This window comes from Urocampus carinirostris, chromosome 13 (genome assembly GCF_059441175.1).
Source record: "Urocampus carinirostris isolate Australia breed hairy pipefish chromosome 13, RoL_Ucar_1.0, whole genome shotgun sequence".
Taxonomy (NCBI): Eukaryota; Metazoa; Chordata; class Actinopteri; order Syngnathiformes; family Syngnathidae; genus Urocampus; species Urocampus carinirostris.
In genome coordinates this window covers 28793106-28820985 of record NC_142361.1, presented here as the reverse complement: position 1 = coordinate 28820985, position 27880 = coordinate 28793106, and the positions used below count along the sequence as shown (strand labels likewise).

General features: G+C 39.6%; 1 protein-coding gene across 11 annotated transcripts in view; it reads right to left on the bottom strand.

The window, feature by feature from the left end:
• The window catches only part of LOC148354263 (calcium-activated potassium channel subunit alpha-1a), a 268595-nt gene that overhangs the window by 172476 nt on the left and 68239 nt on the right, over positions 1-27880 (bottom strand). For all 11 annotated transcript variants that reach the window (XM_088351068.1, XM_088351070.1, XM_088351063.1 and 8 more), the window contains exon 2: positions 26744-26914. In XM_088351068.1, the coding sequence (XP_088207194.1) occupies positions 26744-26914 (171 nt within the window). The remainder of the gene's footprint in view (positions 1-26743; positions 26915-27880) is intronic.

The following is a 27880-nucleotide window of genomic DNA, read 5'->3' as shown; positions in this document are numbered from 1 at the left end:
CAATGTGTGCGCTGTTGTTTTTGACCAAATTAGTAATTTATCGTCCAATAAATCAATGATCTGTGAATTAAAACATAAAAGTGCACCCGTAGCCCATCTAAAGTTATGATAATGATCATTATTTTATGAAATAGGCAATTAGCGTCCTCGTTTGGGAATCCAAGTTAACTGCAATCGGCACTCAGAAATTTTAGACTTGTAGAAAAGAGGCGAATAAGCCTCATGTCGATTAATTGATCCCTCCGGGACATTTGTTGTCAGAACCAGGACAAATGGTAGACCCAAACTCGTAACGTTTCACTCAAGGTTTATTGGGATATTGAGGAAACAAACGCCAACGATCCGGTGCTCACTGGACGAGGGAAGCAGGCAGCTCACCGGATCAGAGCGTGATTGGAATGCGGAATGTATTTCCCGGGGCGGGAGATCAGAGTGGGGTAAAAGGGGCAAAACGGGTCGATAGCCGCAGCGGGAGATCAGAGCGTGGTCGGTGGTCAAAAACGGGTCGTTAGTCGGAGCGGGAGATCAGAGCGTGGTCAAATGGACAAAACGGGTCGATAGCCTGAGACAAACAGGAAATCAAGAATAGCCGAGTAAGATACGGATGAAGACAGGACCGACGGGAGCCAGAGTCAAAGTGCTTGCCTTGCGTATGCAGAAGTTCGCTGACGGACTGACAAGGAGTGACTTGCGTACTGTGTAGAAATAGGAGGGGAATCAAATGGGCAATTAGCAGCAGCTACCGCCAAACAAGCGGGGACAGCTGAGTGCAATGAGTAATCATGACATTTGTATTTTATTTTGTGCGCCCTCACCAAAAATTCTACTGTTGTATCCATCCATATACAGTGGATGTCACAGTACTATCCATTCATAAATTGTGTAAGTCTGGCAGGACACAAGTTCAATTTTTGGGGAAAACAAGCACAGTAGTCTGTTGAATTTGGTGAGTGATATGAATCCTTTAACATTGTAAACAAGATAACCCAGACTGTTAAGTATAAATAAATCATGTTTGTGGGGTGTTACTTCGCACACAAAAAAGACTCTTTTTTGCAGAGTTTTCTTCTATAAAACACGTTTTTTTTTCGCGATCTATTTTGCAATGCCTATTTGTGCAGTCACCAGATTTATTGCAGAAATTATACTGCCATGGTCATAATTTTCCAATTTGATCATTTATCACCTTAATGTTTCTGCTTGCTTTTTACCAAAGTGGTGTTCAAGCACTTCTTTATTTAATCCGTCCAATGCAATATTTCCGTTGAAGCAAGACAAATGACAAAAACACGACCTGTTGAGAATGAACAGGTACTTTCTTTTCCGAGTGATATGAGCTTGTTCTGCTTCAGAGCCTTCATCAGAGGCAAGAAAGTCTATACTGATGCAATTCAAGACCGTTTACCCTGAGCGAATGGGGCAACAAATCATTACTTAGCACTTTCCCAGACTTCTAATATGAAAACCCAGGAGCCAAAATGACCTGAAGGGATTTTGTTCGGCAGGGAAAAAGATTATTCCAGGTGAATTATGTTTACATCATAAACATTGATTTTTCTGTCAAAGTTATTCATCTGTAAACTGAGAGCAGTGGTGTGGAAAGAACAAAATGCAGTATAGAAAATATTGCATTCTTCGAGAAGAAAATGTATGAGGTTGCTCTTGTTGGACTTAACCATAGTTATTTTGTGAATTCCAATGGCAACAGAAAAGGAGTACTTTCCAGAATTAGGAGTCAATCACAGGTTTGACTAAAATAACTGATTTGTATTCAAGAAAATGGGAATGGCTATAAAGGCACAATATCAGCTATATATACATATTATCTGGATTAAATTCAGAGGCTTACACCGAACTGAGCCTCTTACATCAACCTTTGTCTTCATGCCAATAAATGAATGGAAAGTACAAACAGCAGGGCTAGGGGCAGAGGTGATCTTTTTTAGGGAGACTGAGAGGCTATCCCGTCCCAGGAAACAGCGGGGTAAACGGATGTGAAACCTGTTGAAGCAGATGGTACCAATTTTGCTGACTTCACCGATGATCAGTTGTTATTTCAGCATATACCGGATACATTTGGAAATCCCTTAACCAAGGTGTAAAATGGTAAGACATTTGTGTTGGGACATTTGAAAATGTGTTTGAATGTGACTGCTTTACTCACTTATGAGACCAAAATTATTGTGTGGGAGTAGGGGGGTGAATGAGGTTTCTTCTGTGTTTGTTTTTATTTAACTGTGGTACATGCATATCCAGGATCCTTTCATTACTTTGTGTTTTAGTTTCGTATTAAAAGAGAAAGGTGGCTCATCAAGGGGAACCAAATGGGGTACGTTTTCATAATTAAACGATGGAAAATCCAAGAGCAGGAGTACGCTATACAACAAAAAAGGCAGCCAGATAATGAAAGGGCAATATCTGAGTCAGATCAGGATGCTTTTCCTGCTTCTGGTAACCATGGATACAATCACTATGTGTTTAATGTAGAGGAGAGAAAACCCTACCCCAAAAAAGGCCTAAAGAGTCGCCCCCTGGCTATACTCGCCCATGACACATGACAGGAAGTGGTGCCCTGACAACCCAGACGGCCAAGGTTTCAGTGAACCGAAAGTTGCCGTCCCTGATGCTTCCTCAAACATTAACTAAACACTTAGTCGGTAGCAGTGGAACAATTAGCAAGGAGCCCCGATTAATGTTCTTTTAAAAACCTCATTGTCCACTGACATTGATAGAATGTATAAGACTGTTAACTGATTCATCATGAGCTTGTTTATTGGCCATTAAGGACAATTGATAGAATGTGTGCGACTAGAAGAATTGAAATAAATGAAGGAGCCTGTCCGCAAGTCACATTTAAGTCAGGATACGTCTCTGATAGCTGGATTTCCTGGTGTGGATTGTGTCAAACGCTCCTGGACATCAAATATGTTTATCTGATGATTGTCTGGATCATAGGAATGGTGATTATAGGCACGGGAACATGAAACTAAATCTGTGGCAGTGAGAACTGGTGGACAAGAAATCAGTAGCTTTCAATGGCACAGTGGGGGTTCTATTCCAAAGAGAGACTATACGTATAACCAGAGTTGGGTAGAAACATTTACTCAGTTACATTCACGTGAGTAAGTTTTGGGAAAATTTGTACATTAGGAGTAATTTCAAATCCCTATACTTTTACTTTTCTCCGCTACATTAAGCAACATTAATGCCGTTACTTCGGTACTTAATAAATCCCATCCACGTAAGTACACGTCTGTCTGTCTCCGCTAAAGCCCATTTATTTTGACGCAGAACTCTGCCAGGCTTTACCATGTTTGACCAATCAAATGTAGCAGCCTCGTCACGTGACCTGATTCAACTTCAGCAAGGGAAATTTTGTTTACGGATGAAACAGATGGAAAATGTTGCTTACCAATACAGACTATGAAAGCACAGAAGAGGAGGAGCACCCCTTGCCTCACATGAAAAGCATGTTCCCCTTAAAAAGGGTGCCAAACACCAGCTACAATACGCAATGTCTCCTTTGTTCGAGTTCATGGGCTAGCTTGTTGTGTTGCCTGTTAAGATAAGTATTGGGGCTTTAAATATGCGACGTGTGCTCAATGTATCCTTTTGATTTGTACTATTTTTTTCCTTGATTATTAAAGCGCTTGAATTTACGTTGATCATTTTAATCCACTTTTAAATTTAATGTATTTTTGTTGATTGGGTGGACTTTCGATAATTTGATGATCTGATTGGTTGTTTTAATGAAACTGATAGAAACGACTTTGCTAGGTTACATTACTCTAGTAAGTTTTACACCAAGTACTTGTTTTACTTTCACTCAAGTAAGCATATGGACGACTACCTTTACTTCTACTAGAGTAATATAATTTTGAAGTAACAGTACTTCTACTTGAGTAAAATGTTTGCCCACTCTACCTAGCTCTGCGTATAACCTTGTTTCTGGAATGAAAGAAAAAAAACACAATGTCAAGAGACAAATGCTCAATATTTATAACCTGACAAACATTTTTTAATTATACACTCTCTCAAAAGAGCCTTTGAGCGAACTGACCAGTCAGAATTGAAGACAGTGTGAGACTGCAAAACTTTCCCGTCAGTATAAAACCAGAGTGATAGAGTTGGTTTGGCCGTCTCCATTGTGTGGGTTATGTGAATTGGGGCAATATATCTTCCCACTGTTGTGGCTCCAAAAATAACCTGTCCGCCCTATAAAAGCGAGGTAGGGATGCAGTCAGACCCATCGCTATGTACCAATCTCTTCACTCTCTCTCCTTCTCTCTGTGTGACTCAGATTTGCTGATGTATAAAGAGGCTGAGCCAGACGGAGAAGTGGAGGCAGCAGATGACTAGAAGCATTATAAACCCTCAAACACACACAGACACACACACAAATGATGAATATTAACAAGGTGGTGCTTAATCAGTCCCCAAAGGGAATTTTCTGAAAGGTTCACCGTTGTGAGACCATTGGAGCTCTGATGGAAGGACCGTGCCAGACCTAGGTTGAGCTGGAAGGGATTTCCTCCTTAAATAGTTTCAAGGTCATTTTAAAGTCATTCAGCAGAAGTGGATAAGGAAGCATTGCATTCCCGTTTCCTTATTTGGATGGGGACAATAGTGCTTAAGGGGGTATCAGAAATGTTGTGAGTGGGCGTTCTGTTGAGAAGTCGGTCAAAAAAACTCGCCGTGGACTGAAGCTTAAAAACAAGTATTTGGTTGGCAGTATTATTGCAGGGATATGAAGAATGAATCATCTAGGTTTGCGGATATTGTATCATTCAGCACGCCAATTCTCATTATAGATCTAATTTGAATAGATTTAAGTTAGTTTTTATTATATTTTTATAAAATAAACACAATTAAGTCAAATTAAACATGCATTGGTGCTTAATAACTTAGCCAGGAATTGAAATAGCAGGAATAAACTAAATACTAACATAAAGCATTCACATAGAGCCAATGACAACATAATTGGACTGTTTCCTTTTAATTATGTATCTAATTAACCAAGCCCAAAGCGGCAATTTGCTACAATGAGGCCTGGCGGTCAAGATACTCTTTTCTAATCGATGTTTAAATTAGGCAATTTAATAGAGAACAAAGTAAATATCAGAAACTAAACGTTTTGTGAATTCAACAACCATCCCCTGGGTCTACTAAACTACTGTGCAACCAGCCTGAGTATCCTAGATTGTAGCTGTCTTTATACTTGAAGCAGGGCGACTTGGAAAAAATACCTTGTACAGCAAAATCAATGACATACAGACGGTATATAATTTACAGGTTAATCCATTCCTTGTGGACTGACTAAGGTAGTTCTCCAAAGACTTGTTAAAAGTAGAGGACAGAGGAGCATGGTCGGACAGGTTTGAGCTCATGAATACCAAGTGTAACACAACTGTACGGCAACGAGTACTTGTCACATTGACTAATTATGCTTCAGCAACAGTACTGGAGTGACACTGTAGCTAATGTAATGAAATGGTTTAAGATCATAACTGGCTCAGTTGATCAAAGAGAAGTTTCGGGTCTGAATACATGTGATCAATATGCTAAGTCACTGCAACAAAAATTCGGCTATTATCTCCTCAGAAGTTTATAGCATCACATAAGATCAAGAAGCCCTAAAGATTGATGTCCTTATTCAGGTTTATTGTCTAGGTCCCCACGGTTTACAGTAATGGCACAGCAGCCAGGAGGAAATGTAGAGACCTAAATGGCTTTGCATTCGACTTAATTGACCTGTTATGATGTCGTCAAAGATTTTATATAGCAATATATTTACTCATTTAGTACTTATGATAATTTGACTTTACAAAAAGGGCTCAGTAATTTTTAGTTTCCTTGTCCCAAGACATGTGGGAGGCATATAGTTATCATATATTAACTCATTTAACTTGTTTGGGTGTTTGGGCATTTGGGTTGGCCATGGTCCAGAAATTTTTGTGTGTGCTTTTCCCCTTTTTTATTTTGTTTTCTGCACCCGTATGACGCGGCAGGGGTAAACCAGTGAAAGCTGTCGGGCCCTGCTGTTGAACAGAAGAGTGTGTTGTGTCACCCTGACCTGAGTGACATGGCCGCTTAACTTGTTTGGGTATTTGGGTTGGCCATGGTCATTTTTTTTTGTGTTATTTGCTACTTTGTCCTTTTTTTGTTTTTGTGTATGTGTTTGTCTTGCTGTTGGTCACCCCTCTCGAGGTATATGACCAGGGTAAATAGATAAATAGATAGATATTAACTCATTTACTAATATTTATATGGGGTTCATATGGCCTCTTCCTGGTGTCACAAAAAATGCAGTATGATGGTTCAAATATAGGCAGAGGATTACTAGAAGGGTCAGCTCCTTACATTTCTTTTATTGCTCAGTTAACAATGGACGCAAAATGTGCTTGTCGCAGATTTTCAATAAAACGAGAAATGTGGACCCCATACAAGGTGTTATGATCACATTAATGTGCATCAAGCTATGTCAATAAATTGCCGGGAGAGCAGCCAATCACAGAGAGTGTTTGATGCTAGTCCTTCTGCATGCATAAATCAAGTTTGTTTTCTGTTGTTCTGGATAAAATAGGGCCCAAGGAAAAGGGCCCGGTGACCTGGATTTCTCTGTGATTGCTTTGTTCTTGACTCATATTTGTGCAGCCATTCAAGTCAAGTCATTTTTATGTGTATAGCCCTTAATCACAAAGAGTCTCAAAGGGCTGCACAGGTTATTACACAGACTATTTTTCAGACTATTATGACAGTTGTACAAAAATCACCCTAAGTCTAAGGGTTAGAACAAGTTCCGCTCGGGCGTCGAGAACCTGGTGAGGCAAATCTGCAGAGACAGCTCTTGAACTTTTGGGATGATACGCTGGCTTGCATTTAGGTTCACCTCATTAAAAGTCTCAAAGGGAAAAGGAATATTGCTGACTAAGTGCACTTCACAACCAATGCAATTGTATTCCCTTAATATTTCTAAAAATACACTGTCCCCTTCAAAGAGTTGTGTTTTTGTAAAGATTTACAATCTGAGTCTGGCGTCGAGAGAAATTCGCGGAAGCAAGTTGGATCAACGTGACACAGCAAGTCACAATGATCTATTAGGTTTGCATCACGCTGGGGCCAAATAATCCCTTGTTCCTGAGGCTATACCCGGCTGTCATGACAACAACAAGCGTTTGTCCTGTAGGTGACAGGAAGTCCAAAAACTGACAAGACAAGCAAAATATCTGCATTGTCAGGGCTTGATTTTTGCATACTTCGACATTCTTATCAAATAGAATTTCTGTTGACCCTTGCTATTGGTTCATTTCCACAAGGATAGACAACCTACAGTAAAAAAATTCTCAGCATAGCAATTCTTTAGTCATGGTAAGCTGAATCGTATTATCTCAAAGCGACGGTAAACTATCCATGTCTTCATTTAATTAAGTGATGAATCAAAATAATATTTAAAGAGGTGACGTCTGAACAGCACTAGTGTAGAGTGACCAGAAGTCCCGGTTTAACAGTTTTTGGATCTTTGAGCCATGGTTTCAGAGTCGGGTGTGGATTTTACCGAACACATGCATAAGAAACCCCACCGCTTTTATCCCTGATAAGGGAAAGACATGTATCATGGAAATTCTAAAATAAATGATAATTTTGGCTGGTCAACCAGCGTTGGTCTTAACAATTAGGTGCTAGAAAAGTGACAGCAAACATGTAAAGCATTGATCTATAGTCAAATTCAGAATCAAAAAATGGTCCTTTATTTTGCCTCCTAGACATTTTTACTTTCAAAATGAGTCCCAGGCCCGGTGTAAGAGGCTCAATATACGGTAGTCTGCACTGTAAATACACTTGGGACAAAAATGAGACCAACCCAAAATTTTCATACATTTTGACCCATTTTATCTGGGTTTCCAAAAGTGACCTAATTGGTTGTTTTAAACAAAGTAAAGCAGACTTTTAGGTATAGAATAAACCAGTTTTGGGAGGTGTTATCTCAGAGAAAAAAAAAAAATATTTTTTTGCAGAATTCTCTTCTACAGAAAAACATGTTCAGTAAATCAACCCAAGTACAGGGTTGGTACGTTTTCATACCTAACGTGGGTTGTTTTGGACTAAACTGATTTTAGAGTATATCACTTGTTAGTAATAAAAATAAAAATGCTCTTTAAGGACAATTTATTGAAATATGAATTTGCTAGTTTATTTAAAATAAGCCATAATAAAGTATGTTTAATAGGCTAAGAATTTAATAACTTTGTTAAAGAAATTGTCCAACATTACACGGTTGCCATGGCACCCAATTGGCCCCGCCCTTGTGGAGGCAGCTGCGGCTCGTTGACAGATTGGCTTTCTGTCTATTTTAAGTTCAGCGCTCTCACGCTTCCTTTGACAGCCCGTCAACGAACTTCTGCCCCGCAAGACGTGGGTTTTGACTCTGTCCTGTTACTGTTGGTATTTCCTGTCTGGTATTGTTCCCGTTTATTGTGTTTAATTTCGGTTTCCAGTTTTGTTTCTGTCTAATTTTGCCTTGTTTATTATTTTCTCCAGTTTTTGTTCCTGTCTAGTTTGTCCTGTTTATTTTCTATATCCTGTTTCATTTTCTATCCTGTCAATCCCGTCCTTTCCGGTATCGACCCCATCTGTCCGATATCTGCCCGGGCAATTGTAATCAATATCGTCGGTCTCTGGCTTCCTGTCTTTCCACGCCAGACCGCTGCCTAACGTGCATAACTCCTCATTTCCCATAAAATAAAAGGCTTGTGTGAGAACGTCACGCGTTTGGGTCCTGATCCTGCTCCGGTTCTTGACACAACATACACCTACACAAAATGGATAGGCCTTAAGTACTGTGAAACTGCACTGTAACGTGTTTCACGTTTCAATCAGTATTTCACTGACTAGCATTGTCAATTGTGTTCTGCATTTTGATTGGCCAAACTGTCTTTCTGCTTTCAGTTCAGAGAGGTGATTGAAATGATCATTTGACAGGAAAGTAGACTATTTATTTGTACGACATTGCAAACAAAATTAGGGTTTTACTGCACAGATTAAGCACAGTTTATTTTTTGTATGTTAACCCTCCAGTAAATGAGAATCTATTGTACTCCAAAAACGCAAATTTTGTAATCTGTTTCACAAAAATTGCCCTTTTCATATTCATAAATGAGGCTTTTCTCTGGCGGTCGCTGAAGGATTCAAGGGACTTCTCTTAAAAGACAGTTGAAGAAAAAAAAAAATCACAGCTGAGCCTCCTCTCTTGACCTTGCAGCCTGAGTGAGGGTGAAATAAGCCTCGTCTCTGAAGAAATGGAGGTCTAGCTGCTAAATGGACAGCCTAATAGAACGGAGCGAGAGAGAAAGAGTGTGATGACTCATCGGCGGAGAAAGTGCTTGCAGCGATGTGGCGGACCTCAACTGAGGGCATCAGATACTTCATGTTGGGATTTAACACAAAACCGAACCTCAAAGGGATTGAAAGTTGACCCGGGTTGTCGGAAATTGAAAACCAATGGGTTGAGAAAAACTCGAGTTGAATTAGAGCTTCGACAAAGAAAAAAAAGTTCATTTTTTTCTATATTCTGTCTAAAACTGAGGATTTTTTTCAAATATACATTTTACCTTGTTGTGACTATCACATTTGAGAAAATGTAATATAATCTCATCTCATCTCATTAGCCGTACCGCTTATCCTCATTAGGGTCGCGGGGGGGCTGGAGCCCATCCCAGCCATCTTCGGGCAGTGGGCAGGGGACACCCTGAACTGGTTGCCAGCCAATCGCAGGGCACACGGGGACAGACAACTCATTCGCTCATTCACACCTAGGGACAATTTGGACCGGCCAATTCACCTGAAATGCATGTTTTTGGAATGTGGGAGGAAACCGGAGTGCCCGGAGAAAACCCACGCAAGCACGGGGAGAACATACAAACTCCGCACAGAAAGTCTGGAGCTGGATTTGAACCCACGACAGGTTCCCATGACATGAACTGTGCCGCACAAGCGCTAACCACTGCGCCGCCGTGCTGCCCTAATGTAATATAATGTTAATCATTATATTTTTTTTTGAAGAAAGATCAAATCACTATTGATTAGCCGTTGAAACACTATCTTGAAGGTGGTGAGGCTTCCACAAAAGTCACGGCCTTTCGGACTGTACTGACAAGTGAATATTTGTTGTCTTTCTCAAAGAGAGAAGGTATCTTTTCTCAGATTTACTATGAATACTTTGCTTTAGCTCACAAAAAAGGGTCTGACATTATCACAATGTATTTGACCTGAGAGAATTTCTAAGAAACAACTGTTCGTTGGCTCTGTAATGATTTTGACGAGATATGAAATCTCTTTCCAACCCACGTGGGCTGAGTCAACAAAGCCTTCTCTTATCTACAGCCAGGGTGTCGGTTTTCATTTCAGAAATCATCTGACCAACGTTTACCGTTAATCAAAATGCACTGCAGCAAACGCAAACTTAACTGCGACTCCATAAGCGACACACCTCCAACAAGGGGCCGCAAGCTCAAACTGCACATTCTTATGCCTGCACAATTTATCGTTTTTAATGTTTCAGATTAACGGCGGGCTTTCACACATTAGACGTACGGCCAATAAAGGGATTACAGTGGCAACATAAAACGATGGTTATTTCCTACGGGAAACATTGTGCGTTTGTGTATTGTGTATGTATGACAGGTCCTACACTTTTTCCATCAATTTAACTCCCCCACTGGTCGGTACATAGCTTTCAGACTCTTATTTATTTATTTTTACCCATCAATAAAATATCGCCACCTGAAGAATAATGAAACACCCGATTTGATCCACATAGGCACATTTCTCAAGTGATGGCATCCCAGCAAAAGAGAGATTTCACCTGTGACTATGGGAACTGTTAATCACCAGCTTGTAAATCAGACGTAAACGCGCTTATATACGTTATGTGTTTATGATATCCACATAGGACTCAAGATTTTAGAATTGATGGCCATAAAAACAAAACGAGACGCTCAAATTGATCAAGCACAAACACGATTGGAGATGCCAGAGAACCGCACCCCTCAGCCGCTTACTGGGATCGTGCCATCAATATTTCATAGAGATAGTTTATTAAAAAAACATGGCTGTCCTTTAAGGCGATGTTTTGGCGAGTTTACTTTCGCAATCGAGGAGACGTTGGCGTGCGTTTTCTCCCACTCAGTCGCTCCTGGGGCATAAACAGATATTCATCACCATGCGGAGGATCCCGATTATACAGATCGGATTGGGATTGACCGAGCTGATGAATGACGATAGGGGAAGATAGCAAATTAAAACAGAAATGGGGGAAAGGAGGACGACAATTTTGTGTAAAGGGAATATGAACCTGCTTGTTTGGATGTTGACTTTCATTACTGGTGAACGGTGAGCTGAAAAATGAATAGATTTGTCAGTGGAGCTTGCTGTTGATTTACGGAGGAATTGGCTGGGGATATGACGATCAATGTTTTTTTTCACACACCTACATGACTGATGTGCTTTTCTTTTTTGGTGGACAGCCAATCACTTCGAGGATGGAGTGTGTGTCATGTTGGTTGTCCCGGACACAATTACATTGGGTTGCTCAACATTTTTTTGAAAACACATTTTCAGGTTTTATAGGCTGATGAAAGTGATAGTATACAAGATAAATAGCAAATTTCCTATTGACAATATTATAAAAGTACCACGTGGCCAAATTAACCAAAAGAACAGACATGCAGAATTCAGTAAGTAGTGCGAAAAATGTAAATGTATTGCATCGGTATATCACATGAATAAAAATTAGACTATAGCAATGAATATTCATTTTAATACCATGTTACAAATGAGGTTAAAATATTGAAATTTAACTACTAGGTATTTTAGAATAACCTTAACACTAAACTAAAAAAGGCACAAACACTTAAACAACCAACAGCTTACTGACTATGGAATGAATTGATGATAGTATTTGAGTATCAATAAGGTATTTCATTATTACATTATTGTGCTCAATTTAAAATTCCACAGAAATGGAAAATTCCAAGTTTTCTCATTCATAAGTCCTCCAAGAAAGCGGACAGATAATCATTTATCCTCCAACAAAATGAAAATAAAAAATCTACATAAAGATACTGTATATACTTATTTGTTTCTTACCCTCAGCTGCAAAGAAATAACTTTAATACATAAAGGTTCAAAGAATCAGTTATTCAAAATTTCGTTTCCACTATTGTATGATGACTGTTGATGGATAACAGTGGAACAGTGTGGCAGGTAAGTCAGTTGTTTGCAGATGACACAGCGCTTGTGGCTGATTCTGAGGAAACATTGAGAAGGTTGGTAACGGAGTTTGGAAGAGTATGTGATAGGCGTAAGTTATGTGGGAATGTTGGGAAGAGTAATGTGATGAAGTGTTCACGTGATGGAGTGGGCATGGCGTTAGAAATATGGTTGCATGCACAGGTGCTGGAAGAAGTTGAAAGCTTTCGGTACTTGGGTTGTGAGGTGGCTGCAGTTAGTGGAATGGTGTTTGAGGTATTGCACAGAGTGAATCAAGGAAGCAAGGTTTTGGGTGGTCTGAGGAGAGTGATGAGCATCAAGAGTATGGATGTTAAGAGGGGACTTTTTGAGAGTCTGATTGTGCCGACTGTTGTATGGTGCGGACACTTGTAGCCTGAACGCATATTTGAGAAGGAAATGAAATGTTTTTGGCAAGATTGGATAGATTAAGAAAATATATTTTGAGGGACTGAACTGCAGTAGTAGTGGAACTGAGCAAGCGTGTGGATAAGAGAGTACTCAGTTGGTTTGGACACATGGAGAGGATGGATGACGAGCGAATGTTGAAGAGGATCTACAGAGCAGAAGTCATTGGAAGGAGACTAAGAGGAAGACCGTGATTGACGTGGATGGATAGTGTTATGAGTGCACTGCAGGAAAGATGTCTAAACATAATGGGAGCTAAAGCTCTTGTTGGTGATAGGAATGAGTGGCGAGGTGTGGTTAAAGGATAGTGGGATGTTTGGACGCGCTCTAAGGGATGGGCAGGGCACCTGTATGAAAGATGCAGCAGGGTTAAACCAGTGAAAGCTGTCGGGCCCTGCTGTTGAACAAAAGAGTGTGTTGTGTCACCCTGACCCGAGTAACATGGCCGCTCGTGTCCCGTTTCATCTGGAGGGACTAAAGCATGACCAACTTGGGTGCCGACGTGCTTAACTTGTTTCGGGGCAGCAGTAGCCCAGGAGGTAGAGCGCTCGTCTTGGGATCAAAGGATCCCAGTTCGAATCCCGGCTCGTCCGTGTTACATGTCAAAGTGTCCTTGGGTAAGGCACTGAACCCCTAATACCCCCAATAAGCAGGCTAGCGTCTTACATGGCTGGAATACAAGGCCGCTATTGGAAAATGTGGAGCACATTGTAAAGCACTTTGGGAAGTCATTGACTTGAAAAGCGCTATATAAATGCAGATCATTTCATTTCAGGGTGTTTGGGCATTTGGGTTGGTCATGGTCCAAAAAATGGTGTCGTGTTTTTTGCTACTTTTTCCCCATTTTTTTTGTATGCGTTTGTCTTGCTGTCAGTCACCCCTCTTGAGGGATATGACCAGGGTAGATAGATAGGTGGATGAGTACTGTTACATTTATCATTACAGTAATAGTATTTGTAGTAACAAAAGTATATTAAGATTTGTTTTTGTTTAAAAATTGTGGGATAAATGATTGTGCCTTAGATTTCGTGCTTTTATCTGTTGTGTCAGAAAATTGATATCAGTTGATTATATTTTAATCCATATATACACTCAATTACAGATATTAGAAGTAGGCCTGCAAGAATTAGCTCTTTTAGTGTGTTTTTATGTCATTGTCTGTGTTTTCCTATATCATGAAGGAACGAGTGGGTGGATTTGTTTTATTGTCCAACTTCCTCATGAATTCCCTCACATATGCAAAGTTCCCTTTGGCTCGACAAAGCCAGTGATGCAAGACCCTCAAGTTTGCAACCGGGCAATATTTGTAAACAAATCGGGCCCTGGCACGGTGAAGGAAGCCGCCATTTATGTTCATGAAACCGTTGTCATGACGCGCGAGGCGAGGCTGTTTTGACAGCTGTACCCATGCTGAGGAGTTTGCTGACAGCGACGAATTAGTTACACACACTCCACGGAAAGCGTAATCAGCGAGGCTAAACAGGCAAACGCGTATATACACAGTATACACACCGGCATGCAAACAAGGATGCATCCGCTTCATCACACAAATACACTCAGGAAACATACCGTGCTTAGGATATCATCACACATATGCTCAGCAAATAAGGTCTGGGGCGTAAAACATTTTTTTTCTGAATGCCTGCCTAATTGTATAAAACCAGGGACCTTAACTTCATGCATGCAAGACTTTCTACTGCAGCCACCACAACTCGTTTTCGTTTTATTTATGCATTTTTAGTTCTTAATTTTATGTTTTTGCTCTGTAGTCCCTTCACAAGGTTTCTCCAGTTTTCTCATGTTGAGGTTCTTGAGTTTTTCCTTGCCCTGATGTAGGTTTTGGATCAGGGGATGGTTTCATAATAGTCTCCTTGTGATTGAGGATATACAAACAAACATGACTTGACTTGACTTGCTTTTATTTTTAGTGCCTTTTAAGAAACCTAAGTTGGTGGAGGTTGAGTTGCTACATCGTTTTCCTTTGCTGGTTTCCTGACTACTTGTGTCATCTTGGAGTCAAAAGGATGTGAAAATGCGCAAAATTATATGAAAATTTATACTGAAAAGCACAGATACACAAAATCACTAAAATGTAAGCACAAAAAAACGTGTTTGTATTTTTTCTAAGATAATGATAACAATATTTTTAACAACAACAATAACATATATATTTTCTTAAATATAACAACATTAACAATAACAATAACAATAATCATAACAATAACCATAAATCGACTGCGTAATTATGTTCAATGTGGGCGTGTCCTCATTAAATCACACAAACAGCTCTGTGCTAACTTACTGCAACAAATTCTGGTCACGCAAGGGTCACTAACATGATAACCCCATCAGCAGTAATGGGTCATTGTGATTTCCTCAGAAATTTGATTTGTAACTTTATTTATGTTTTTGTGGTTGACAGCCTCTTTTTAGCCTTTAACCTGGTAATAGCATAAAAACATTGACAATGTGTCGGTCACCCCTCTTGAGGGATATGACCAGGATGATATCCTAAGCACGGTATGTTTCTTGAGTGTATTTGTGTGATGAAGCGGATGCATCCTTGTTTGCATGCCGGTGTGTATACTGTGTATATACGCGTTTGCCTGTTTAGCCTCGCTGATTACGCTTTCCGTGGAGTGTGTGTAACTAATTTATCGCTGTCAGCAATTTCGTTGTCACAATATGTTAACCCATTTTGTAACAATGACAATAAAGGTACATTCTAATATGGTGATAACACAAAAAGTTGTTCAAAATGCATATCAAACTGGTAGCCCTTTGCACTAAACAGGTAACAAAAAGTATCTCTCAGCTCAGAATAGGTTGGTGACCTGCAGTTTAACGGAAAATGTCACGTCGAGCCGCATCTCTAGTACTAATCATACCTTGTGAAAAAAGTGTTAATTTTGTGTCATGTGTCATGTTTTCGACCTTCGGCTTACATGCATTCATAAATTGCAAATTATTTATCTTTCATCCATGGCTACTAGTTTGTCTCCTATCTTTACAACATGACATAGTGGGCTGCAGTAACCATTCTCCACGCTAATTTGCTATAGCTGACACTGGAGCGCAGACATTTGGTTTGATTCATAATTTGTGCTACAGTTTGTGGGCTGTGATCCTCGCTTCCAACATGATAGTCGCACTGCCCGACAATTGTGCCCATCAGAATGGCCTTTTATTCAGATACACCAGCTCAAACACCCGTTACACATTTGGTAAGACTGTAGCGCTGTCAATAATACAATATCAAGCAAAAGAGACTGAAACTGTTTTCCTTACATGTACCTTATGACCCAAGGCCCGGTATCGGTCCAGGGCCTAGTGGTTGAGGACCGCTGGTGAAAAACATTGTGGTAAACACAGTTAACGAGATGTGTCCTCGGAATACGAAAGAGGTCAATCTGAGGCAGCAGTCAACAAAATGTTCACACTCATTTTCAACACAACGGGACGTTCGAGGACAGAAACACAATATCGAGAAAATTCTTGATATGTTGCCAAAATGCGCTTGTTTACGTTTCTTTTCATTTGAGGACAAGCTGTGACAAAGTGTATTCAGTAATATCCATGATAAAGCACAAGGAACACTACTGGCAGAAACAGTTTCTGATGTTTCCAAGTTTCAAGCATTGATTCGGGTCAAGTTCAACAATAAATGACAATCAGATTCGTATAACTTTATAAAATTGCATTCAGGCCCAGAATGTCATTAGAAAATGGTAAAACTACTAGCTTGGGAGCTTGTAAAAGTAGCTAGACTGCACTAGTAAAAATATATCTCTGCAAATAAAAGATAAAATAATTTGTTCTGTCCCCATTCGCAATAAAAAAATTAATTAGGCACAAGAATAGATCACTAAAATCTGAGCATACAGGAACAAACGGATAAAAGCTTCATCTCAAATCTTCATACAGACTGATTTGGGCAGAATTGAGAGGAAAGTTTACAACCACACGATAAAAGATAAAAGAAAGCAGCACACAAAACAGACATATGAGTTGTATTTGATTTAATATGCAATTTTGAGGTTATTTACAATGTTTGGGTTGATAGGATGGCAGAAGGATGACCAAGGGCTTGGTGAACAGATGGTCCCCCGGTTGCCGCCCAAGATCCCATTAAGAAAGATGGCGGGAACTGACCTATTTCTGGAAGCGACCACGCCGGGCAAATCCACAGAGCAATATCTACGTTGAGAGGTTATAATCCTTGTTTTTCTTGGACATTATGGGATTACATATATTATCAGTTTAACATTAACGCGACGATCAATTAGACAAGACTCCCAAAAAAGAATTTCAGGCCACTTTGGTTTCCAGCTGTCATGCAGGACATGTCGTGTGGACTGGGTGCCCTTTGGTGCTTAATGAGGTCTATCTGCAAAGCGACTGGAGTGATTTCCCTGTCAAGGGCTTGATGAGGCATCCAGAGGTGTCGTGCCTTTCACCTCCACGCAGGCCCTTTAGTCTGAACAGCTGTTCACGAGCCTCTCGGAAACACTTCCTCCTTAGACTGCAAGTGGCACTCCTTTTCTTGGCTTTCCTGCTTTGCATAAATCCTCCAAAAAATTATGCTTATTCACCTACCGGTCCATTTCCTTCTCCGTTTCAGAGGTCACGTGCGATTACTTTTATTACTCTTGATGTCTTTGCCTATGACCCTGAGCTCAGACGAAGCTGAAAGCCACACTACAGACACTATTAAATATTTGATGCAGAGCTATTCCGAAAAAGGACGGAGTGAAAAAGCCAAGACACACACAGACAGTGCAAATGTTAACATCAATCTTGTCTCTGTGCAGGTAGGGGTAGAGGTCCCACTAATGTAGACATAAAAAAGGTTTTGGAAAAAGTTAATTTACAGAAAATAATTTGATAATGGCTAGTATTGAAGAATAACATTATTACATTCATACACTTGCCCATTTGATTCTGTGTTAGTTTATCAAAATGAAGACGAGAACATGATGAGCAGGTTCTCCAAAGATTATATTTACAGAATAATCGGGGCATAAATAAGCTACAAAGGATTGCTGTAGGAAAACTTAAACGGAAAGACTTCCATGTTTTATTCTGAAGTTATTGCTATTCCAACATATTTTTACTTTTGTCTTACTTTCATGTTTTAGTTACAGCTGGTTAGTGAGCCTCTTATTTTTCATGGACGCACATTACGCTATTGTTCTGGCAGTGGTTTGAAATGTTTCTTATATTGTCCTCTTGCCATGTTTGGTTCTGATAGACCTGGTTGGTGATAGAAGATTTGGTAGATGATCTATTCATGCATGAACATGTTCTTTTCATTCTAATTCTTGCATCTATTGTTCAGTTATAAGCTGTTGCTATTCCAACATATCTGAATCTTATTTATTTCTGTTTTGTTTGTTTAGAAATGTAGTCAAGCTTGTGTTTTAATGTATTTTTAATCTTGAATGTTAATTTCCTCTACACCATCTGATTTCTTTTCTGTAAACAAATATTTTGACAAATTCTTAGTTTGTGTTTCTACATTCACGAGATTCGCTAATCTGGTCACATTAAATCCTGACTGACTGTCTTTAAAATTATCAATGTTCTTCAAAAGCCTAGAGGCTTGACATCAAAAACGAGAAGAATTTGTCACTCGCATATAATACTCCCATCTGTAACAAACGATAATGAAAGTGTCATGGAAACGATACTGAAGAAGAGAGCTATTTTCTTTGTCCGCTTATTAGTTGATATCCAGGTTGTAAAATGGTAGGTAGGCCAAAATAAAGTTTTAATTAGAGAATATTCCGGGCACATGTGAGCGCCAGAACAATAGCTGTAGAAATTCAAAAGTACAAAGACTAAGATGTGGCCGACAATCACTTTTATACTGGAATCAAATATAAACCACAACAACCACTCTTTTTCTAAAAGGGTCGTCCGGGAAACCAAACCTTAAGGAAATCGTAACTTTAAAGACTGTTCCACCATATAATATACTTTTGTCCAACCAGCTTATATAAAACCATGTTTGGCTAATAAAAATAAGGCATCTTGAAACAATAAATGAAGTTATCCAATTTGCATATTTTAAAACCATGACACAGAGAAAAATGGGAATGGTGGCAGTGACCAAGCTTGCAAAAAAGCACCATCATATTGTCCGTTGGTTTGTTTGCAACTACTAACTACTAAAGTACAAACAGTGACACTGCACCCTTTAAAAGGCTGCATGAATTGCTGGTGTGTAACACAAGACCTACGACCAGTTATAAAGTACGTATGTCTGACACCGCTTGCATAAAAATTGACAAATATATTTCAAACACACATCGTAAGTGTACAAATTCTAAACAATGCCATGAACCTTAATAGATTTCTGCTCTACTAGCCTTCTTGCTAATCACCACAATGAGCTGTTTCTCATGCAGCACATGTCAGATCATAATGGTTATGCACCGTGGGCGGATATTTAATTCCGTTCTCATCAGACTGAATCAGTTGGGTAAAGTTAAATCAAGCATCGCGGACCTGTGGAAAAAAAAAAGTCACTCAATCAGCCCAGCGTGGTGGATTAAAATGGGAGGCAAAGCTTGGGATTTAGATTTAGTGAGTACTGAGTCAATGAGCCTTGGACTACGCTTGATCTTTATTTGATAGGTAACTCATCCAGGGATATTAACAAAAAAACTTTCCACGAAATAAGTTTCTTTTAGACTTTTAGTATTATGTCGAGCAGAGTTTGGTCAGATATCTATATATTGTATTAATAAATGAAAAGTCATTGCGGTCTCCATTCGGGCCCCCCTGTGAAATTATCTGTCTCCTGAGATTCTATCTGCAACCTCAGTGGAACTGTTTATATCAAGGCCTAAAACACACTTATATTATTTAGCTTATGAATAAACTATATTTCATGTTGACAATATCCGTGTATTAGTTGTTATTGCAACCTTCATCTCAGCCTGGTCATCCTGGAAGGGTCATTACCTCATGTGCGGTCCCTTCTCAAGGTTTCATTTGTTAAGGTTTTTGAGATTTTCCTTTCCCTCATGTAAGTTTTAGATCAGGGGATGGTGTATTAATAGTCTGTAGTTTGCAATAATATGTGGTCTGTTTTAATCTCCTTGTGATTAAGGGCGTCAAAAATAAACAGAACTTGACTTGAATTATCATGACTATTGTACAGACACACAATACATAACATTCTTCTCTCTTTTTCCTCACACAGCTATTCACAAATCGAACCCAGAAACATTTTCACTGCCTCACAGATTTTATTAGACCTTACCAAGAATCCATATAACAAGATCACCGAAAAAAAAACTTTATAGGAATGGATTTTCTCCTGTGAGTTTTTTATCATTATTATAGTCAAGTAGAGCAAGTAGCTACCGGGCAATTGTGTTATGAGAATGGAAGTAGGACTTTTACCGCTTCCTACTGCAACAGAGTAAATATCTCATAATGTGTTCTGGTGAGTGAGTATTAATTTAAAGTACGATATGCAAACGTAAAAGCATTAGTACAAAAACGTGGTAAGTTATGATAAGTTTATAGTTTGATAGGCACAACGAAAAAGGAGAGAAAACAATGCAAGGATCATGCAAGGAGAACAGAAGATGACCCCCAAGAAGTAAAAGGCCAACAGTCTTAAAAGTACTGACCCGAGTACTCTGTTTTTATCTAAATGATGGTTTCAAAAAGCATATCACCCCTAAGCGGGTGATAATCAAAGAAGAGCCACATGATTGGCAGACAGTGACAATAATGCAACAGTGCACAAGCTTTCAATAATAGTCAAAATAATGAACAACAGTGTGCATGCAATAACCCAAACCTGGCAGCTGACCAATCAAGTTTTCAAGACTCAAAAAAGAATCAAATTCTTGTTAATTATCAAGCAGAATAAATTACATGTCTGAAAAATAACTTTCTGTAAATATTTTGTTCCTTTGAACTGTTTTCAGTGTATTCAAATATCCTGTGAATTCATATTCATTCCCATAATTCCTTGCTGAATATTTCCCACAATCTCACATGTGTAGTTTTTAGTACTTCAACAGCGTCACTTTGAAAAGGATGTGTTTTTCTACTGGGTATTAACATGCATCTCCATAGACTCTCTAAATGCAAATAAATACACAGTGGATTGCAGCAGCACATTTACTTCAAAATAATAGAACAAGAACAGAGGGTTGTGTTTGCAAGTAAGATGAGTTCCGTTCTGCTTTTCATCACTTCTTGATGGGAACAGCTGGCTTTTTCTCTTTTCACACAATCCCCGTTGCACTGTTAAAAACAGGACCCGCCATACTGGATAAAATTAATTAGTATTCTGTTCATAAACATGTCAGAGTCAAACTATGCAACATTAATTTGTCATTGTCTGATTATGAATGTTATTGTTTTCTGGGTAATAGTCAAGACTGACTATTAGATTGAGAAATAGTATTCGCTCACTATTTCACAGTTCAACATTTACACTTTACAAGCACATTTAAAACCTACCGGAGAACTGTCGTTTCCTGGGCACTGATTGGATCAATCAAAATGAACTGTATACATGTCTAGTGACAAATAAATAACCCTGTATTTATGCTCTCTTAGACTATGTTTGGATGGAAACAACTGAGGCATTTTTGCCTTTGGGGCAGTATAAGAAAATGAAAACGTCTCGGAGAATTTATCCAATACACATGAGGCTTTTTTACAAGTTAAATGAATTAACTATACAAATTGAGGGAATACTGTATTTCTAGGATTTACTGGGATAATGGTTATGACATAATAATACCTTGCAGGTGTTGTAAATCCTGTAGAGAGTTTAGGTAGGAGACCATGACACTTTAGTCTCATCCTTTTGTGCATTTTACGGGCATATTAAGGGCATGTCACATTCTTGAGACTCAAACAAACACGGGTTTAAGAACATTGCTCATCGAGGTCAACAGAATTATTTGTATTGGCCCTGTTGGTTGGAACAAGAAAGGACTGGACAGAGTTGGCAGGATGGGAATTAAGGCCAGGCCGTAGCGAGCTACGTGAAGCATAACTGTAGCAACTGGCTAACACTGAAGCAGTATGACTTTCTGCATTGGTAAGAAAACACTAAAAGTAATGTTTGACATTATTGCTCAAATTAAGAGGATCAGGAAAATTTTGCGGCCAAGATATGAGGATTGCTGCTTTTGCTTTTATTCTCGCTCGATGTTTGCAAAAAGATTAATGTGGAAATAATGTGTCTTATCAACGTTAACATTAGCAGTTTGAAAATGTTTGATTAATTGATGGCTTTTACGCCTGTAAAAAACAGACATGGTTAAAATACTTGATTCACTGTTTGGATCCATTTTAAACATATTTTGGGTTGTTTCAAATAAACAAACCTTTTTTTTTTAATACAACACTTTTTGGGTCGTTATAAACAAGATTACAAAGTTTGGCTTGCAAAAAAAAAAATAAGTATGCCGAGAGATGAGTACTGCACTTCACTCTTGCGTATTCTTCCTCATCTGTCGCAACCATCCCTCCTGCACATTTGTGTTATTCTTGCCACACAGTGCCCACTGTTAGAATTTATGTTCCATAACACAACAAAACAAACACAAATAGTTTGGTCATTAACTCTTGCTATTGCTTCTATTAAGTGTGGTGATGTAAAGGGGGTGTGACTTGGGAGAAGCCGCGGTATTCCTGAGCTGACTCGGTGAAACAGGTCCTGTGTCCCTCACCCTTGCACCTTAGTCTACACTTTGTAAAGCATTTGAATGTTCTTACCCCCATATTGAGTGTGCATTGTGTACTGAGGACAAGCGGTGCAAATAATGGGCCAAAAGAGAGTAATGAGATTGAACATACATACCAACTGTTTGACATTAAAAAGCGGTATATTTTATTACGCATACTGTTTTTAAGGTATTGAAATGAAATGAAATGAAATGATCTGCATTTATATAGCGCTTTTCAAGTCAATGACTTCCCAAGGCGCTTTACAAAGTGCTCCACATTTTCCAATAGCGGCCTTGCAGCCATGTAAGGCGCTAACCTGCTTATTGGGGGTATTAGGGGTTCAGTGTCTTACCCAAGGACACTTCGACATGTAACACAGACGAGCCGGGATTCGAACTGGGATCCCTTGATCCCAAGACGAGCGCTCTACCTCCTGAGCTACTGCCGCACAGTTGCTTGTTTAAAACAATTGGCGAACTTTAGACAAATTAAAAATTAAAAGCGATCGTTATAGAGGTTTATTCACCCTTAAAACTTTTAGTCTTGCCTCAAGATAAAACAACCATAGACTAAAAATACTATGTAGTGTCAAGGTGTTGTTTTGTGTTTTAAATTTAAAAATATATAGGCCTCTTTTATGGAGAAAAAGGGTCATCTAACGCATACGACGGTAGAGTTGGTGAGTATGCATTACTCTTTAGCTTTTGCATCCTTACATTACATGTATTTCATATATCACAGTTAGAAAAAGCACTATATTTGAATCACAAAAGTGGAAAATTCCATCGAGAGATGTGATCTACAACTGTGAGTTAGTTGAGGACGTTTTTCAATTCACACAAAGGCAATCACCCCATGTGGTGGTCCTTCCGTAAGGCCCAGGTGGCCCCTAAACACCATCTGAGTGATTCGATCTGAAAGCTCTCGCTACACAACCTGAGCGCAGCCCACTTGTGACTGCATCACTCAGCTTTGAGCTGCAACACCTTGGGCTTTTTCATTTGGATGTGATGGAGTCAGGCGTCAAGCTGCTTTCATCCCACCCGTGAGTTATTTGCATGCATGTTGCTTGAGCTTCCTCAGTTTGGGCAGATACCCCCTTGATGATGACTGAGCCCTACTACACAGCAGTTGCTATAGTAACAAGCCAGAAACTGTGTACAAATATTCTCGTTGTAATCTTGATCTGCAGTGAAACACTGACAAATCCCGCAAACATCACCGACCCTCCTACACACACACTTTCCCAGCAGGTACTGTGTAGTATGCGGACAGATCGAGCATCCATAAATGTACATATTCCACCCACATGAAGAGACACTCCTTCACCTACACAAAGTATTCACCAACACACACTCTTTTTGCTGCATTTTATCTATGCAAATATTTCGGAAAAAAAAGCACAATTATCATCCCGAGTGAAAGTCCCACAAAGGAGCGAAAGTGATATCTCACAAAGCAATCTGCGTCTCATTCCCTTGCCGTTCTCTGTGTTGCCCGCGTACATTCATGCATGGCTGCTAGCTGGAGCTGCGATGCAGAGTATGAGCTTAAAGTGCTAGACCCAGCCAATGGATAAAAGAGAAGCTCATTTTGTAAATTGACAGCTCCCTATAGGGTTCCTCACATCCCGTCATGAAAGTCCCCAGCCAGCACAATCCCTCTCCGTTTCCCCACTCCCCTCGCCAAGTATAAAAAAACTGTCACATTAGAGCTGACTTCAAAGTGAAACGCCCAGAAATTCCATTCAGACTTTGCTTGTTAACTCCAACCCAGCAGAGTTTGCTAATAATTGTGACTTCTCCAGAATTCTACTTACGTTGTTTTGCTTTCCCTCCCTTGAGGTATACATTTGCCTAAAGTTGGGTAATTGGCAAACATGTCTTTAGATGTTTTCCAGCGTTTTGTTAACAGATGTAGACACAAAATTAAATTGTAAAAAAGGGTTTATTTGCAGAAAGCAATCGGTATTGGATAGTGTGCAACAACGTTTACCAGGTTCTTCAGATTACCAAAACATACCAAAGCTACTCAAACGAAGACTCAACTTTGCATCCCTGCTACACAATGTTGACACTACCTATACATAAATGAACAAAACATGGACATTAGATGCAGACATGGTGGAATACCAACTAGCTGTAACTGAACAAAACACGAAAGGAATGGACTGCAGGGAACATCCAAATAATCTTCCAACACAAACCAGCTCTAAACGAACAAAACATGACAAAAGACGAAAAAAGAAACATCCCCCATGTGAACAGAACAATGAGAGTGCCGTATAAATATAATGCAGGCACGCTAGCTTTAACTGAGCAAAAACAAGAAAGAAAGACAATGGATAATATGTTGGGACACTATATCTAACCGAACAAAACGTGTAAGAAGGACAATTGATAGTACAAAAACAGGAATTCCATGACGGCAGTACCCTAATCCAGATGTGAAATAATTCCTGAACAGTACACCTCCCTTATTTCCTCTTGTATTATCTTTCTTTTGGCAACAAACACTAATACCACAATCGAGACTGAATTGACAGTAACTGTGCTGGAGTTGGCAAGCAGATATTTGCTCTCCAATTGCTACGGTAATACAAGTCTAATAATCAAATTCCCGATCAATAATTAATGCTGCCGCTTGCTTGTACGTCAGTGTATATTCAAATGGTTAAAGACACTATTATGTATACTCCAAAGAAACAAGGCTTAGGGTAAAAGTAGGAGAGTAGTATTAAAGCATCTAAAATATGACGAGCATTGTTTATCGAAACTTCATCCAGTAAGCACGTTTTGATTGACAATACCATGATCCAGATTATTAAACACCTGAACATGGAAGCCATCAGCATAAAATTGCTGCAAATCCCAAATGGTTGAAGTCATTAAGTGAAACCCAGGTTTTTCGGATCCCTGCCATCTGATGTTTCACGTTACGATGTGGAATAATTAATTTTTTGGACTTTTCCTCCACCATGCAACATTTACAACAAATTCATGATAACCACAGAAAAAAAGAACACTCATCTTTTTCCTTGCTAAATAATATGCACATAACCAATCAATCGCGACACAAATTTGTCATGAACCGGAACTGGATCAGGACCCAAATGCGTGACGTCTCTCACACAAGCCTTTTATTTTACGGGAAATAGGGAGTCATGCACGTTAGGCAGCAGAGTCTGGCGTGGAATGACGGGAAGCCAGAGGCCGACGAGATCGATACTAATTGCCCGAGCAGATATCGGACAGATGGGGTCGATACCGGACAGGAGGGGGCAGACAGGATTGATATCAAAACAGGATATCAAAATTAAACAGGACAAACTAGACGGGAACGAAAACTGGAGAAAATAATAAACAGGACAAAAATAGACGGGAACGATACCGTACAGGAAACGCAGGCAAGTCAAAACCTACGTCTTGCGTGGCAGAAGTTCGTTGTAGAACTGACAAAGGGAGATTGAGAGCACTGAGCTTAAATGGAAGGGAAGCCAATCTGTCAACTAGCCACAGCTGGCTCCACACCGGCGGGGCCAATTGGGCGCCATAGCAACGGTGACAAAATTAGGAATAAGGAAGATTAAAGCAAAGTAATGTTCTAATCATCACCAATTAAAGTTTTAAAATCAGTTTGAATTTAAAGCCACCTTCCCTTTTTATGATATTACATTTGTTCTTCATAAATTATTTTTATGTATGCTATTCAATCATACAATTCTAATGTTTTAGTGTTTGAAAGATTTTAGATAATTATATTTTTATTGTCACCCTTTTGACAATTTTACCTCTCAATCTCTAACTAAAAAAGCAATAATGTTATGTATCGAGGGTCTACTGTACTTTGGTAAAAACCTTTTCAATCAAGACGGAAAGCCATGACATTATGATCGTGTCCAACCTTCTGGAATAAATGATCAGGTTACAGCTTCAACTTGGTACTGTATCTCCTGTTTGTTCTTGATAAACGAGCATATCGAAAATGTGTTCACTTATTGGTTCAGCTGGCATAATCAACAGCACCTTGTCCAACAGCCTGCCACAAGTCCGCTTTAATTGGTGATTGGACGCTGTGGGCCAAATCGGTGATTCGGCCAGACTTTCACGTCACACAAATTCCACAGGGACATTTTACACTGTACGGTGTGTTGTGCTCTTTGTCCCACATGTTGTAGAAGGAGATAAGAAAGAGTAACATAAGAGCTTTATCGAGCGTGGCTAATATGGGACAAAGGCTAGCCCAAGAGACACAAACCTATTGCGACACTTGTGAGTTCTTCAATGCTCAACACATTGCTTAGAAACGTCATTCATTTGGTACTATCAAAATGTCTTACCAGAACTCTGCCGGTGAGGGTCTGCGCGGAGATCATGACGCCGGCCCAGTCTTTGACCGAAGTCATCCATCCTACCTCGCTGGCCGGAACTTCCTCAGTTTTCTCATCAGGACCTTTGATCGCCCTGTCTGCTGCCTGGTTGTTGGCGGGGTTGTTCACTTTTTGTGCCTCCTGCAACGCAAACAAAATCAAAATAGTCTGTTGAGAACCGTGAAATAAAAGAAGAAAAACGGAACATCGAGTGAAAAGGGAGACTCCAGTTAATCTGAACTTGCACTTCATTTTAAAGGTAGGATGTGAAACAAAATCTAATATATTTATATTTGATTTTAAATGTATGAAGTTACATGTTGACTGTTTCATACACACGTGTCTTGTGATGGAGTTGAGGAGATGCCAGTTTTCTTTTAAAGCATTGGTGATAAGGTTTTATTTTATTCTTTCCCCTAATTCTCAGTTATTATTCTGTTTCTTGAACATCCTAGTGTAAAAGATGTCAAGACAGTTGATGGGACAGGACAAAGATGGGTTTTGGCTTTTTTTCCATTTGCATTCTTTTTTGTTTTAATTTCTATTACATTGTGAATGTGTATAATTGAACCGATTAAAACCTTGTTGATGGGATGAAAATACAAAATATTTATAAATCAACAATCTACATCATTTTAGTGTTTTCTATATCCATCCATTATCTGCACCGCTTATCCTCAGTAGGGTCACAGGGGTTCTAGAGCCTATCCCTGCTATCTTCAGGCAGTGGGCAGGGGACACCCTGAACTGGTTGCCAGCCAGTCGCAGGGGACACCCTGAACTGGTTGCCAGCCAGTCGCAGGGCACACAGGGACAGACAACTCACTCGCTCATTCACACCTAGGGACAATGTGGACCAGTCAATTAACCTGACATGCATGTTTTTTAGGAATGTGGGAGGAAACCGGAGTGCCCAGAGGAAACCCACGCAAGCAAGGGGAGAACATGCAAACTTCACAAAGGAGGTTCAATCTCATGACCTCAGAATTGTGCCGCACATGCGCTAACCACTGCGCCGCCGTGCTGCCCGTGTTTTCTATATAACACACAATATTTTTATCAGACCAAATCACTACTAAATCATCCAATTTTAAGTCCAAATTGTTA